The following is a 17,090-nucleotide window of genomic DNA, read 5'->3' on the forward strand; positions in this document are numbered from 1 at the left end:
TACTAGTATTACAACCTCATACTATACTAGTAGTGCAACCTCATACTATACTAGTAGTGCATCCTCATACTATACTAGTATTACAACCTCATACTATACTAGTAGTACAACCTCATACTATACTAGTAGTGCAACCTCATACTATACTAGTAGTGCAACCTCATACTATACTAGTAGTACAACCTCATACTATACTAGTAGTACAACCTCATACTATACTAGTAGTGCATCCTCATACTATACTAGTAGTGCAACCTCATACTATACTAGTAGTACAACCTCATACTATACTAGTAGTACAACCTCATACTATACTAGTAGTGCATCCTCATACTATACGGTATTAGGGCTGTCACGATATCAATTTTTATACCAAATTTATTTAGCACTTAGCTAGCTAGCTAACATAGTCATTCACTATCACGATTGAAGCCGGGCAGTGCTGGCCAGCCGTGACTCGCCGGTGGTGACGGGTGGCTTGGCCGGTTGGAGCCGGGTGGTGTTGGCCAGCTGGGGCCCGCCAGTGGTGACGGGTGGCTCGGCCGGTTGGAGCCGGGTGGTGTTGGCCAGCCGGGACCCGCCGTTGGTGACGGGTGGCTCGGTCGGTTGGAGCCGGGTGGTGTTGGCCAGCCGGGACCCGCCGGTGGTGACGGGTGGCTCGGTCGGTTGGAGCCGGGTGGTGTTGGCCAGCCGGGACCCGCCGGTGGTGACGGGTGGCTCGGTCGGTTGGAGCCGGGTGGTGTTGGCCAGCCGGGACCCGCCGGTGGTGACGGGTGGCTCGGTCGGTTGGAGCCGGGTGGTGTTGGCCAGCCGGGACCCGCCGGTGGTGACGGGTGGCTCGGCCGGTTGGAGCCGGGTGGTGTTGGCCAGCCGGGACCCGCCGGTGGTGACGGGTGGTGACGGGTGGCTCGGCCGGTTGGAGCCGGGTGGTGTTGGCCAGCCGGGACCCGCCGGTGGTGACGGGTGGCTCGGCCGGGGACCGCCGGTGGTGACGGGTGGCTCGGCCGGGGCCCGCCGGTGGTGACGGGTGACTCGGCCGGGGACCGCCGGTGGTGACGGGTGGCTCGGCTGGTTGGAGCCGGGTGGTGACGGGTGGCTCGGCCGGTTGGAGCCGGGTGGTGTTGGCCAGCCGGGACCCGCCGGTGGTGACGGGTGGCTCAGCCGGGTTGGCTAGCATTGCTTGGCTTTATCTAGCCAAGCCAGCCAGCCAACACCACCTAGCTTTAGCTGGCTAGCTAACGTTAGCCAGCTAGCTCACGTAGTCATTCACTAACCAAGATATGCTAACATTGTACTCATATAACTCAACTGACATGTTTAGTTATGCTAACATTACAACTGAGTCGCTCTACGGTGGTGAAATGTTCGGCATGATGATTGTGAAGGTGACTATGCAGCATGTTTGAAGTATTCCCTCTTTAGGCTACTGTAGCTCCACATTCCCTTCACGCTGGAGCAGTAACAAGAAGGACTTAGTTTTTCTTGTGCAACCCGAAGAATTCCCACACTGCAGAGTTTATGTTTTTAGCAGCGATAAAGTATCTCTTTTTCATTCGTCGTCATTTTGACAGAATCACGAAGACGAGACGTGCGCTTGCTTGTGGTGCGTTAACTTTATAGTCTGTTTGTGACGCACGTGTATGACGTCATGTCTGCGACAGGCTTTTATTTACTGCATGCGGGAGAACACAAAAGAGAAATAGCTTAACCAAGAGCTAAATTGAATTAAACACGATATATCGTGGCTGGATTATTTACACAATTTTACTATTTTCATGTTTATAATACCGCGAAAAATCTCCAATATGCATCGGACCAGTCTACCTCGCCTACTGTATCCCACGATGCAAAGCGCTGGAACGGTACAGGCTACGGTTACAACAACAGCAGCAGCCAATAACGACTCGTTTTTTACATTTTTCGTAGCTATTTCATAACTAAATTCACTTCTGAAAGTTTCTGAGGCGAGAAATCAACCGTGTAGATTTTGAATATTGACAGTTTTACGAAGTTAGATGGCGAATCGAACATTTGATCCAACGTTTTCGGAGTTGGAGCAAAAAGCGCCTGCCGGGGTCGCTACCTCGCCTCGCTCACAGACCGCTGACTAGAGCTCTCTCAAGAGACTCGCCTCGCAGACGAGAGGCTTTTATTTCCTTGTTGACGGGTGTTTTGTTTAAATATCACAACACAAATCTCCATTATAAAATTAAAAGTTAGTAATAAGTCAGAGCAGTGCTAACAAACCATAAAAAGCCGGTAGTCCGCCATCTTTGTTATTGTTTTACTACACAAAGCAACAATGGGCATACGCGAAATGAGGAGAGGACGTCATCGTTTCCTAAACACTTCGTTTTACACGTCCACACCGACACAAATTTACCGCTGTTTTTAAAAATCTGCACCTTAGAAAGCGATTTCAAAAATATCCCTTTTTGTGACCCAAAACTCTGTTTGTGAGTGGACGAGGTCAAAACGTAGAGGGAAATATCCATTATTAAAAATATCTGCATACGTGTGGACAGGGCCTAAGTAACAAACACAAATCCTTTTTATCCTGCACTGTAACTGTCATCACTGGACCAGCTGAGAAATTGTCGTATTGTATTCTGATCACAGCTTTTCCCACTCTAACCATTTCACTGAAGCCATTTTCCGTACTAGTTAGGAATCGCTCTCCGGATTTCAGTCTCTCTTTCTGTCTCCATCACCCTCGCTCTCTTTCTCACTCCGACTGTCAGCGCCCACTCAGATGCTATCTCCACAGCCCTTCACACTCATTCAGATGCACTTAGCATCGGTTTGGCACACATGTTTACTGTCACTAGATGATGCACGGCGTAAATACCTATTTGCAGTGAAATTTGATAGTGCCAGCGCAGTTTTGGTGGCTCCCTACCGCTACACTGTACAGAATACCAATGTCAGAGTGTGAGTGTGTGAATGTATGTGTGTGTGTGTGTGTGTGTGTGTGTGTGTGTGTGTGTGCGTGTGCGTGTGTGTGTGCGTGTGTGTGTGTGTGTGTTTGTGGCGGAGGGCGGGTTGGGCGCCATATGCCTGAAACGCATTCTCCCAAAACTTCAAGGTGAAAACAAAGGGAAACTGATAACGATGTGAATTGTTGTGACAGATGTCTGAGCACCCCCCCATCCCCCATCACCACCACCAAAATGCTAAACACACACACACACACACACACACACACACACACACAAAATGCTAGTCTCAGTGCATATTACAATAATCGCTGCATTTCTCATCATGTTTAATTCGCGGCAATATCCCGATTCTTCTCTATCAAACACCAAAAAAGCCCTCTTTTTATTTTTGTATGCTCTTTGTCTGATGGCATTCCTGTGTCCTGTGTAATGATGAAGACAATTTAATAGGCACAGCCACTTTAATTTCCAAGGACAATTTACATATTGGTTTTGATGCCGACTTTACAATCAATATTACTGACACAAACACAGTTGGCATTTGGACAGCTTCCTTCTTTCAATATGTACGCTGAATAAAATGTATAAAGTTTAGCTGCATTCACCATTCCATACGCAATATGCATGCTATTTTCAAAAGATGTTAGTCTTTGATAATTTATCTTGTGTTTATAGATGGTGTGTATTTGAAATGGAATGCAGCCGTCTCATCCCATTTTCCCTTCATGCAGCCGTCTCATCCCAGACCTTGTGTATTCCGAAAGTGAATAAAATCCTTACACAATATATTCTGCATAATACGCCACGTGGATTAAAATTCATGGATGCAAATTACAAAACATGGGGAGAACTTCTGTCATACACTTTTAGAGGCAATGAATGGTAAATAGGAATATGAAGTACAGCAGGCTTTTTACCTAATTACCTTCTGGCTTGTGCTTGGTTTTTGGAATATACCAACTGAATCCCAGTGGAGGTCATGTGTGAAATGAGGAGTTAAGTTAAAGGAACAGTGTATAGCATTTAGGGGATCTATTGGCAGAAATGGAATTCATATATGATATTAATAACTATATTTTCCTTTATGTATAATGACCGGAAAATATGAATCGTTGTGTTTTCGTTACCTTAGAATGAGCCGTTTACAATTGCGATATCTATAGAAAATACGGGGGAAAAAAATATGTATATATATATATATACCCATGTGAAAAGTGAGACGTTTTTCTTTTCTAACAGCAGCATTAGTTTAGAGAAGAAGGTGGAGGAACAATACCTTCCATGGCTGGACAGAGAAAGAAAAGACCGCCACCTACAGAAACTTAAAAAAAAATAATCATGAAATAAATGTAATAAACATTACAGCTTTACAACGGCCTGTTTTCGCTCCATAGAACGAAGCAGCTCAATTGTTAATATGAAAGCCGCAAGCAGCAATGAGCGGCTTTTAGGCTTCACAAAGTCACTTCAGTTAGAGTTAGAGTAACTGTACGCTCTAAAGTCCCGCCTGTCGTATTTATTGGGAAGCATTTTGTTTCCTTTTTCAAAAGCTTAATAAAAATATCCAGCAAGTTTGGGGATGTTTGGACGAATTGTAATTGATTTATGGCCAAATTTGCACCAAGCCCATGCACATTTTGAACTGATGGCGCCCCCTACTGAGAGATTTCAAAATAGTTTTACACACATAGGAGCGGGTCCTCTTCACGGAGCCAGCCACCATGTTTCTACAGTAGCCCAGAACGGACAAACCAAAGACCTGCTCAAGAGAGGGCCATTCACGTTTTTCATGTCTGCCACCGTAGTTCTCCTACACGCTTGGCACACGGGAGAAGTTTCAGTTGGTAGCAATCTGCAACCTCACTGCTAGATGCCAACAATTCCTACACACTGCACTGCTTTCATTTAGGTGACGGATCACACTAATAACTGCTGTTAAATTACAATTTTAATAAATGCGGTAAGTTTAGAATAAATAAAAATACAAGTTAAAAATCATTACAAATTAGAAAACATACATATACTTGTAAAGCACTCTATTTTCATTGTCCTGTGAAAAAAGAAAATGTAACTCCAAAAGGAGAAACTCTAGCTTTTTTAACAATGCATTTCTCCGATATTCTAGTGTGTTTTCAAATGGTTTATTTATCTTATGAAAGATGATATGATATTTTCCTCAACCTGAAAAGAAACATTTATCTGAAAAATGTAAAATCACTAAATGTGGAGATACATCATTTTCACTGGAAAGCAATGCTATGAATTTTGATATACAATTAATTTGAATTGATATTTAAATGATATAATGTAATGGTTGTGTGGAAATAGGAGCACATGCAGAATTTATTTTGGAGTTTGCTTCATTATACGTGTTTTCTTACAGCCACCCTGAAGTTTTGGTGCTTGACTCAACGTGACTCTGTGGTTATTCATCTGGGCCTGTAATGACATTGATCCAGGGTCTAATTGAGACGCAGACAGAGAAGGAGTGGGCCTCCTCCTAATCCTCAATAAGCAGGCTAACCTTCATTACAGCCGTGACATTTTCCCATGGGGTGCTAAGAGAGAGAAAAAGCCAGACAGAATATGAGGGCCCTCCAACATATGGTGAGCCGCAGAGGCGTGTGCATGCTTCCTGGGTCCAACGCTCACGAGGAGCCTTGAGGGAAGGAAGTGGATGCGACGAGACTTTGTTTTTTTATTCTGCTCCTGGATTCACTCGTAGACGCCGTGTTCAGTGGCGATGCAGGCCGTGCTGAAAACCTGGGCCCTCAGAGGGAGTCTGACAGCTTCAGATAGTAGTGTGCACTGGTAGTGTGCACTGCAACTAAACATGTATGCATATCTTAGTCAACAGATGATATGTTTCTTTTAACATTCTGAGAGCAGGTTGAGACTATCTCTCTTGTTTTCAATATTTCATTAATTTCATGTTCAAACCTCGCTCGCTCTAGTAGGTTCAAGAAACTGCTGCAAAGAGATTTATATATATACACGCACACACACACACACACACACACACACACACACTAACACACACACTATGACTGTTGAAGTTAACACGTTAACGCAAATTAGATTTAACGCTACTAACTTACTAACTTCTTTGACGCATTAACGCAACTTGCAATTTTTAGGTTGTAGCGGCTCAAAGCTAGAAGATACTGGTATCATATGAAACTAGAAAACCTGATGAATCCATCGGTACCAACCATGTCATACTAGCTTGTCTCGAAGGAGGTTAAATAACGCTCCAAACTTGTGCTACATTTCGGCGAGGAAAAACTGTCATGGCCATCTTCAAAGGGGTCCCTTGACCTCTGACCTCCAGATCAGTGAATGTAAATGGGTTCTATGGGTACCCACGAGTCTCCCCTTTACAGACATGCCCACTTTATGATAATCACATGACGTTTGGGGCAAGTCATAGTCAAGTCAGCACACTGACACACTGACAGCTGTTGTTGCCTGTTGGGCTGCAGTTTGCCATGTTATGATTGGAGCATATTGTTTTATGCTAAATGCAGTACCTGTGAGGGTTTCTGGACAATATCTGTCATTGATTTGTGTTGTTAAATGATTTACAATAATAAATATATACATACAGTACATTTGTATAAAGCAGCATATTTTCCCACTCCACTGCCATGTTGATAATATATATATATATATATACATGTGTATATATATATATATATATATATACATGTGTATATAATATATATATATATATATATATATATAATATACAGATACAATTTTTTTTCATTAATTTGCGATTAATCGCGATTAGATTTTTAATCGATTGGCAGTCCTAGTATACTGAATATGTGTGTGTGTGTGTGTGTGTTAGAGATGTTAGGTGTGTTTGGATATCAGATTTTCGCTACACAGAACACAATAGTGTTATTGCATATCTCTACATAACATTTGAAGAACATTTTTAAAATATGATATATATATATATATATATATATATATATATATATATACACACACACACACACACATATTAATGCAATTATCAGTAACATTTTCATATAAACAAATGGTTCTTTCTCATCACTGAGTATGATAGAAATGCTAATGCTGTTGGAAAAGTTTGTCTTTTCTACCATCAGCACTAGTTTAGAGAAGTGGTGGGAGGAACAATACCTTCCATGGCTGAACAGAGAAAGAAAAGAGCGCCACCTACAGAAACTTCATATTCATGACCACCCACACTGATTGACAAGTGATCTCTGGGTATTATATTACAGAAACTGCAGCACGGAGCACACAGTAGCTAAAATAGAGAAAATATGACAAACAGAAACATATCAAAGCTTGGATTTTAAATGAATTGGACATTGAATTAATTGTGCCATTGATGTTTAATATCTTTTTGAATGTGTGGCACAAGTGAGCTCTTGTCTAAAGAGTTAGCTACTGTGTCAAGGTATGCAGGCATTTAGGGCAAGGTGCTATATGTCTGCACCCTAGTGTTTAGACATTAAAGAGTCCATGTGCGACGTATGCAACATGATTTCTGTTCCACTTTAAAGTGGATGGCACATGTTGAAGAGACGCTACCACTCCTGCTCTTTCTGCAGATTGTTCCAGAGAAGCTTTGATAAAACAGAGCAATGATTAGACCGATGAGAGATGCTCAGCGAGAGGGGACTAACTCCACTTTGCTCACATGACTACTTCAGAAAAAGTCAAGGTTACGCTCTCACATACGTACACTCACACACTGCTCTATGCTCAGGCTCTGTCTGAATGAGTGCCTGAAAGGGGAGAGGATTCAGAAGGACTTATTTCCCTTTTTCTTTCCTTTTTTTCTCGAGGAAGGATTTCTCTTCCATTGCCATAGTAACCACAGTTATGCTTCATGTACAAGATATATACAGTATATATACAGAATATTACATGTAAAGATAGTTTAGATCGCCCTCCCCAAAATACTCGGAGTCGTTCCCTCCCTGCTCCGCTAATAAGATTTACAAGGTATCCTCGCCTTTCATCATTTTATTTTTCTCCCGTTGAAACATTTATGGGCATTCATAAAGCAACACACCATTAGGGCTGAGGGGCTCTACAGTACAGTAAGTGTGGTGTTAATAAATCATGTTTAATAAAAAGAGACATCCAAACAGGGCCTCGGCCCCCGTCATAGTCCAAACCCAGCGAGCATGAATATTTAGGGACATCTGGAAATAACAGAGCGACGTTCAGGCTCCTCAACAATTTATGATGTGTTGGTGAGGGGATAGAGCTACCTTTAGAGGGATGATGTTGGTCTGACATACATGAAAGAGAGGTGGAAGGGAGGATAATGCTTACTCTGGCATATGAAGAGCTTGAAAGGCCTGAATGGCGAGGAGGAGACGGCATAAATGGAAACCATGCTGTTAATGTTGGATGGTGTTATGTCTGCAGTACATCTGTAACATGACTGATAGCTGGTCACACATTCATGAGTGAGTGCATGAACGGTTGGACAGCTGGAGAGCTGGATGGATGGAGAGGATGATTAATGAATGCTTCAGAAATTATGTTTTGCATCATTTCAAAATGTGAATTTTTGAAAATGAAATATATGATGCAACATATTCCCACTCCCACTCCGCCACTACCCCTCTAGCGTCACTTTGGGATGTGTCAGGGAAGGCATGTCAATTTCCGCTTGTTAGATGCATAGTGTCTTTTCAAAATAAAAATGTTTGTGTGTTCACAGGAAACGTACACTTTCACTCACTACAGTCTCTTTTCAAAATGTTACTTTAGGGTTACTTACTTCCTTTACTTTTGAGGTTTACTTAATTTGGAGTAGGGCTGACGTGGTGAAGGAGTTTCCTCTGCTGTGACAATGGCTGAACAGCGCGATATGCTTTTTTCTTTTTCTTTTTCTTTTTTGCAAATTACTTTATTTATCCTGCTTTTCATGCTGTAAAAATAAGCTTCATTTGTTAAATGACAAAGAAGACCATTTTAAAACAAATGAAATACTTGTTTGTTGTTAAATGCAGAGCACAGAGAGTCAATGAGCACTGTTTTTTCAGCTGTGACGCTTTGATTGCGTCTGGTTGCTATGTATGGAAGTAAAAATGTCGGCACAAGGTAGAGTGCATGCTGCTGCCGTTCGTAGCATATATGCGGCACTCCCATTGCAAAGAATTAAAAAAAAGAAAAAAAGGTGAACATAGCTGTTGTGGCAGTTGCTTGTCAATTGCACGGTATTGCAATAACCCTAGTTTTTAGTAAAGTGTGTTTTTTTCCGTAAAATAACTACGCTTGTTACGTAACTGGCGTTAGTAAAGTAAAGTCAAGTAACAATACTACGTTAAAATAAGTCAACATTGACTTGGTTTCACATTGGACATGAACAGCGGTCTCCTGGGTGACAGTCCTGTGTTTGTTTGACCCTCCCACCTTACACAGACTTTCTCACTCTTTACACTACGTCAGTTGCTCTGACGTAACTCTGGGTTTACATTGGAGTTAGTTGAAAGCCCGGTGCGTCTCATACAGACGCTAAAGGGTGCGTCGGTATCAGACTCCGGGGGGCGCAGACTAAGCGGTGGTATTTAACAAGTTGGGAGTGAGAACGGGTTGGATTATTCATAAAACATTTCCTCAAACATTTTCACAAACTAACTGATCTGTTATTCTGTCTTGGCCAAATATGAGTCTTTGCATACTGTAAGTTGTGTTAGTTTTGAGTTATTCCCTGAAATATTGAGTACACTTCTGACATAATGAATGATACACTAAAAATTGACTTTTGATTGAAGAGATCCATTAGTATAAATGATTATGAATACAGCAGGACAGATGTATTGGCTGAGAGATTTTATACCGCAAGTCTCATTTACTCAGCGATGGTTTAACGTAACAGGAACAGGAGTCTTTAAACGACAGTGAGTCAGGCCATTATCTACAGTACAGTACCTGAAATGTTACATCTAAGTGTTCCAAACATCAGGTGTGAATTGCATGTTTGACACTCCTTGTCAAACATGCAATTCACACCTGATGTTTGGAACACTTAGATGTAACATCACAGCAATTTGGATACACGTTCCTTCACGTTCGGGGTACTTTGTTCCTCCTGAACAAAGTACCCCGAATGTGAAGGAACGTGTATCCAAATTAAAGATCATTTTGCAATGCTGTGAGTTGTGTGTTGAACAGCTTGTTTGTGGCTTCTCTGCAGATGGAGGTGGATGCAGACGATAAGCGCCATCGAACACGCTCCAAAGGTATCTGCACGGACACACACACACACAAACACACAGCGCCACCGCCATTCAGGGTGACCTTCACTCCCCCCAACACAAACACACACATGCACAGACACAAGCACGCACATATACTGTACACACACCACTGCACAAATCCCAGACTGTCACAGTTGAGTTGCCTCTCCTCACTGCTCTCTCTTCCTCTGCCTCTATTTTTATATATCTTACAGAAACAGAATGACAAAGTCCACATTTTAAGGGCTTTGTTCAAAATGGAATATCTCCCACAGTGACATCTAATCCTACAAAACGATACGTAGTGCAAAGTGAAAACAAATGATGGAACTTTAAAAAAAAAAAAAAGAACAGGTGACTCTCAGTTTTAGCTGATAAACCAGAGACACTTTTTCATATTTTATTATTTTTTTATGCATCTGCTACAGCAATAGCCGAGGCCGAAAGCATTATGTTTTCGTCCATCCGTCCTTCCGTCACATTCTCGTGAACGTGATATCTCAGGAACGTCTGGAGGGAATTTCCTCAAATTTAGCACAAACGTCCACTCGGACTGAAGGATGAACTGATAACATGTTTTCGGCCATAAGTCAAAAATGAATATGCTCATTATGACAATTGTACACAAATGTCTAACAGGATAAAATGATGTGGAGATGACATTTTGGACAGACATGGATGTAAACTGCAACATTACTGGTTGATGGAGCCATACAACCACAAGGAGATCATTCTAGTTTAGTGTCAACAAGACTTTGATTACATTAAATAGATCCACCTCAATAAGGCTGAAATCATCAGTCAGAACCAGGTTTGGGGGAGTAAAACCCTAAAAAAAATAAACCCACATTTAAAAAATAAATAAATAAAATAAAATAAAATAAACATTAGCTTGTTCCTGTACATTGAAAAACACCCGACCAGATGTGTTCATTTAGAGCAGTAACACAGAAAATAAATGACTTGAGACTCGACTTGGACGTGGAAGTTAAAGACTCATGACTTGAGATATGACTCGAATGACTTGTCTGTGTTCATTTTAAAAAAAAAAAAAACTGTCCTCCCCTTTCAAAGTGATTGGGGGGGGGGATTTTTTGGATTGAGAAGAAATTAAGAAATACATAGGCTTTTATAAAGTTATTTGTTTTCTGTTTGATTACATTCATTGAAGTGAATGTCAATAATTAGAATACAAATTCAAATCATTGTCATACTTTTTGAATATGTTAGATACATTGGCCAATAATATTATAATTAGACTGGTACTAATACCTTGTCTTTTCTCTTTATATAGACCGGATACTGCAGGTAAGACTTGACTTGGGACTAGACGTGCCTTAACTACGGACTCGACTACACTTGATATAGCCTGTGACGTGACTTGACTTGCCCAAGAAAAAAATTACTTGGAACTTGCTTGAGACTTGGACATAATGACTTGGGACTTACTTCAGACTTGGACTAAATGACTTGGGTCTTACTTCATACTTACACCAAATGACTTGGGTCTTACTTTAGACTTGGACCAAATGACTTGGGATTTACTTCAGACTTGGACTAAATGACTTGGGACTTACTTCATACTTAGACCAAATGACTTGGGTCTTACTTCATACTTACACCAAATGACTTGAGTCTTACTTTAGACGTGGACCAAATGACTTGGGATTTACTTCAGACTTGGACTAAATTACTTGGGACTTACTTTAGACTTGAACCAAATGACTTGGGACTTACTTCAGACTTGGACTAAATGACTTGGGACTTATTTCATACTTAGACCAAATGACTTGGGACTTACTTCAGACTTGAACCAAATGACTTGGGACTTACTTCAGACTTGGACTAAATGACTTGGGACTTATTTCATACTTAGACCAAATGACTTGGGACTTACTTCATACTTAGACCAAATGACTTGGGACTTACTTCAGACTTGGACCAAATTACTTGGGTCTTACTTCATACTTACACCAAATGACTTGAGTCTTACTTTAGACGTGGACCAAATGACTTGGGATTTACTTCAGACTTGGACTAAATGACTTGGGACTTACTTCATACTTAGACCAAATGACTTGGGACTTACTTCAGACTTGGACCAAATGACTTGGGTCTTACTTTAGACTTGGACCAAATGACTTGGGATTTACTTCAGACTTGGACTAAATGACTTGGGACTTACTTCAGACTTGGACTACATGACTTGGGACTTACTTCATACTTAGACGAAATGACTTGGGACTTAATTCAGACTTGGACCAAATGACTTGGGTCTTACTTTAGACTTGGACCAAATGACTTGGGATTTACTTCAGACTTGGACTAAATGACTTGGGACTTACTTCAGACTTGGACCAAATGACTTGGGATTTACTTCAGACTTGGACCAAATGATCTGGGTCTTACTTTAGACTTGGACCAAATGACTAGGGTCTTACTTTAGACTTGAACCAAATGACTTGGGTCTTACTTTAGACTTGGACCAAAAGACTTGGGACTTACTTCATACTTAGACCAAATGACTTGGGACTTACTTCAGACTTGGACCAAATTACTTGGGTCTTACTTCATACTTACACCAAATGACTTGAGTCTTACTTTAGACGTGGACCAAATGACTTGGGATTTACTTCAGACTTGGACTAAATGACTTGGGACTTACTTCATACTTAGACCAAATGACTTGGGTCTTACTCTAGACTTGGACCAAATGACTTGGGATTTACTTCAGACTTGGACTAAATGACTTGGGACTTACTTCAGACTTGGACCAAATGACTTGGGTCTTACTTTAGACTTGGACCAAATGATCTGGGTCTTACTTTAGACTTGGAACAAATGACTTGGGATTTACTTCAGACTTGGACTAAATGACTTGGGACTTACTTCATATTTAGACCAAATGACTTGGGACTTACTTCAGACTTGGACCAAATGACTTGGGACTTACTTCAGACTTGGACCAAATGACTTGGGTCTTACTTCATACTTGGACTAAATGACTTGGGACTTACTTCATACTTAGACCAAATGACTTGGGATTTACTTCAGACTTGGACTAAATGACTTGGGACTTACTTCATACTTAGACCAAATGACTTGGGTCTTACTTTAGACTTGGACCAAATGACTTGGGTCTTACTTTAGACTTGGACCAAATGACTTGGGATTTACTTCAGACTTGGACTAAATGACTTGGGACTTACTTCAGACTTGGACCAAATGACTTGGGTCTTACTTTAGACTTGGACCAAATGACTTGGGATTTACTTCAGACTTGGACTAAATGACTTGGGACTTACTTCAGACTTGGACTACATGACTTGGGACTTACTTCATACTTAGACCAAATGACTTGGGACTTACTTCATACTTAGACCAAATGACTTGGGACTTACTTCAGACTTGGACCAAATTACTTGGGTCTTACTTCATACTTACACCATATGACTTGAGTCTTACTTTAGACGTGGACCAAATGACTTGGGATTTACTTCAGACTTGGACTAAATGACTTGGGACTTACTTCATACTTAGACCAAATGACTTGGGTCTTACTTTAGACTTGGACCAAATGACTTGGGATTTACTTCAGACTTGGACTACATGACTTGGGACTTACTTCAGACTTGGACCAAATGACTTGGGTCTTACTTTAGACTTGGACCAAATGATCTGGGTCTTACTTTAGACTTGGACCAAATGACTAGGGTCTTACTTTAGACTTGGACCAAATGACTTGGGTCTTACTTTAGACTTGGACCAAAAGACTTGGGTCTTACTTCAGACTTGGTGGTAGACCTGTGAGTGATCGTCAGAAGGATACAGAACGGCCAAAAATGTTAGCATGTTCTTGCAAACCATTTGCACAACCAGCACGAAGTAGCAGAAGCTCAGTGAGCGTCCAGTGTGTTTTGGAGTTTGTTTAGCAGTGAATATTGGAGAGAGAACATTAGCTTTCCTTTAGCTTTTGGAGGCATTACGCACTTGCACCTTACTTGGTCAAATAAAACTAAGCAAAAAACCTGAAAATGCTCACCAGCCCCCATCTTATTCCCAACAATCCCCCCCATTTCCACTCTCACAGGTCTAAAGCATCTAAAAAGAGGTGAGCATGTTTTAATCAGAGGACCCTCTTGATGCATATTTGATTTCCATTAACTTTAGAAAGTGTCTAACATCTTTGACTGAACAAAGAACGAGGTGGTGACCATTGACCCTACATCAAGTGGATCAAGCTCTGTGTAGTGAAGACTGTGACCACGAGGCCCTTGTTTGATTGAGTTGCACGTGTCCTCTGCTAGTCGGCCAAAGAGAGAACAAATGTGTGAGTGGAGGACTGGCACTGAAATCATCTTTAGGGCTGTGTCCCAAATCACTCCATCATCCATTCACTCATTCACTACTTAGGTAGTTTACTCTATAGAGAGCAGCAATGTTTAACGATTTAATATACTCACCATGGACACTTTGTTTGTTTCATATGGCACTTGTCAAGTCAAAATGTCTGCTGTGGAAAGGGTTTATTTTTTAAGACACTATAAAGTGGATACATTTCATACTCAGAATTCAGACACTCTAATAAAATGGCGAAGATATAGTGCACTATACAGGCAATAAGAAGTGATTCCTATTTTGTAGCCTAAATATTTCTAATATTTAAAAACAAAATCACAATCTTAATTTTTGGTGAAGCCCATTATAAAGTATTTCACCACTGCAGTTGTGTGTAACATTTTGTCTTCATTTTACCAACAAGTCAGTCCGGTTTACTGAACATGTCACTCAGTATTAACTGGACAGTGTTAGATCTCAACATCAACATGTTATCATTTATCCACTTATAGGATAAGGCTAATATATTGTTGTTCATTTAAAATGTGATGCTCTCAAACATGAAAAAGTGTCCACCAGAGTTGGAAAATTGTCTTTAGCTCACCAAAATATAAAAACATCACAAGAACATGTAACATATTGTATAGAACAAATGTGGGAACTAAATAATACATATAAAACAGAGTAGACTGGTAAAAAAAAAAACACAAACAAAATACATCAATGTAATAATAACAATACAACAATAATAATGATAATATTTACAATAAACTGCAATATATTTCCACTGCAAATACCTTTCTTTAAACGTATCTAATTGGTTTTTACCCACATTTTGCATCATTAATTTTTTTTAAACTATTTTTTAATCTCAAAATACAAAATTGATATACTAATAATGTCCTGATTTTTTTTAATAACACAAACAGAAAAACAATGAGCACAACATGCAAAGTCAATCCTCTTATCACATACTATACACCTTCCATATACACATACATATACTAAAAAACATGTACACAACTACTGTATAAGCAGTTGTTCTCTAGTCACACTTTAAACTATTTCAGATAAAGGTTATTGAGAAATGGATCTTTTAAAGAAATGCATATAGCAGAATTATCTTTTAGAAGTACTAAATGATCAACATAAAGGCCGTTATACACCGGCGGGGATATTTTTTTTTAATTCTCACGTCAATTAGTTTTTTCGAACTGTTGTTTTTATTCGGAGTACTTTGACACAGACCGCAAATATTAAGTGACGAAAAAGCAATATAATCTTTTCAAGGTTAATTTTCTGAATAAAGAACCAATCACAATGTGCGGAACCAGTTGAGTTGCGTCTATTTTTTTAAAACAACAACATGGAGGCTCTGTAGTCCGAACCAAGACGTCAAACTTCATTACTCCTTTCAACCTTGACAAAGGCAACCTTAGACATTTAATGTTTGCAGGCGAGTATTCTGCATTTTCGTGTCATTTATTTGTCACGTCTCTAATGTGTAAAGGCCTTTAAACCTCAACATCAACATTTTAAAATTAACTACCATATAAATAACTATATAAGTACCATATAAATGGTTATATACTGGTATATGGATATCCACATCAAACAATATATAAAAGCATGTAACATATTGTATAGAACAAATGTGGAAACAAAAACAAAACACAGTAGACAAATAAAAGACATCAACCTAATAATATATTTTTGTTTAAAAATAACTTAATATTAAATATTTGAAATTGTCCAATTGGATTTTACCCACATTTTGCATTTGCCACAAATAAAGGCATCAACCAATCACATTGTGCGGAACCAATTGAGTTGCACCTATATTTATGAAACTTTGTAGTCCAAACCAAGACGCCAAACTTTAAAACTAAACTTTTTTCCTGAGAAATATAATATTCACAGGCGAATATTTCGCATTTCCGTGTCATTTATTAACCACGCTCCCGGTGTGTAAAGGCCTTAAGGCAAAGATATGTTCTAAAATCAATATATGTCTTGTTTGCTACACAAATACAACTATGTTTCTATATTTTACTGCGCTTTAAGTGTTTCGCTGGTAATTTATTTCATGGTAAAGCTACAAATAAGTCACAATGATCAACTATTCAGCAGGTTCCTTTGTGTGTGTTATACAAAGAGTGTGTGGATTTAGCATGCACAAGTTAGGCCTGTTTCATAATATCTCTCTCTCTCTCTCTCTCTCTCTGTCTCTCTCTCTCTCTCTCTCTCTCAGTGCCTGTGGATCCAGCATTAACAGAGCTTTTCAGGTCAGTGGGATTGAAAAAATGCACTGCACTGATACACACACACACACACACACACACACGCACACACGCTCACACAAAAGCAACACAAATACAAATGCACAGACAGACAGGCGGAAAATAGCCAGAGAGTTACAAACACATACTCATACACACCCACACACACACACACAACAGTTGGCCTGCTGTTGTCTTAGTGCTGAGGTAGAGACAGTCAAACAGTGCGTGGATCAACTGTCACCTTATTACCAAGCTGCTGTTTGATATCTGCCCTCGCATCAGCAGCCAGT

General features: G+C 40.2%; 1 protein-coding gene and 2 long non-coding RNA genes across 13 annotated transcripts in view; 1 reads left to right on the forward strand and 2 right to left on the reverse strand.

Annotated features, from left to right (window-relative positions):
- Nucleotides 1-17,090, forward strand: part of myt1lb (myelin transcription factor 1-like, b) — a 238,254-nt gene that overhangs the window by 117,964 nt on the left and 103,200 nt on the right. For 9 of the 11 annotated variants that reach the window (XM_074659944.1, XM_074659943.1, XM_074659950.1 and 6 more), the window contains exons 3-4: nucleotides 10,138-10,183; nucleotides 16,770-16,803. In XM_074659944.1, coding sequence (XP_074516045.1) covers nucleotides 10,138-10,183; nucleotides 16,770-16,803 — 80 coding nt within the window. Of the gene's footprint in view, nucleotides 1-10,137; nucleotides 10,184-11,474; nucleotides 11,489-16,769; nucleotides 16,804-17,090 lie in introns of all 11 variants that reach the window. The other 2 variants (XM_074659949.1, XM_074659947.1) reach the window with 1 other exon arrangement.
- Nucleotides 1-17,090, reverse strand: part of LOC141783056 (uncharacterized) — a 281,504-nt gene that overhangs the window by 90,097 nt on the left and 174,317 nt on the right. The gene's annotated exons all lie outside the window — the stretch shown is intronic.
- Nucleotides 1-17,090, reverse strand: part of LOC141783057 (uncharacterized) — a 233,219-nt gene that overhangs the window by 66,907 nt on the left and 149,222 nt on the right. The window lies entirely within an intron of this gene.

This window comes from Sebastes fasciatus, chromosome 15 (genome assembly GCF_043250625.1).
Source record: "Sebastes fasciatus isolate fSebFas1 chromosome 15, fSebFas1.pri, whole genome shotgun sequence".
Lineage (NCBI taxonomy): Eukaryota > Metazoa > Chordata > Actinopteri > Perciformes > Sebastidae > Sebastes > Sebastes fasciatus.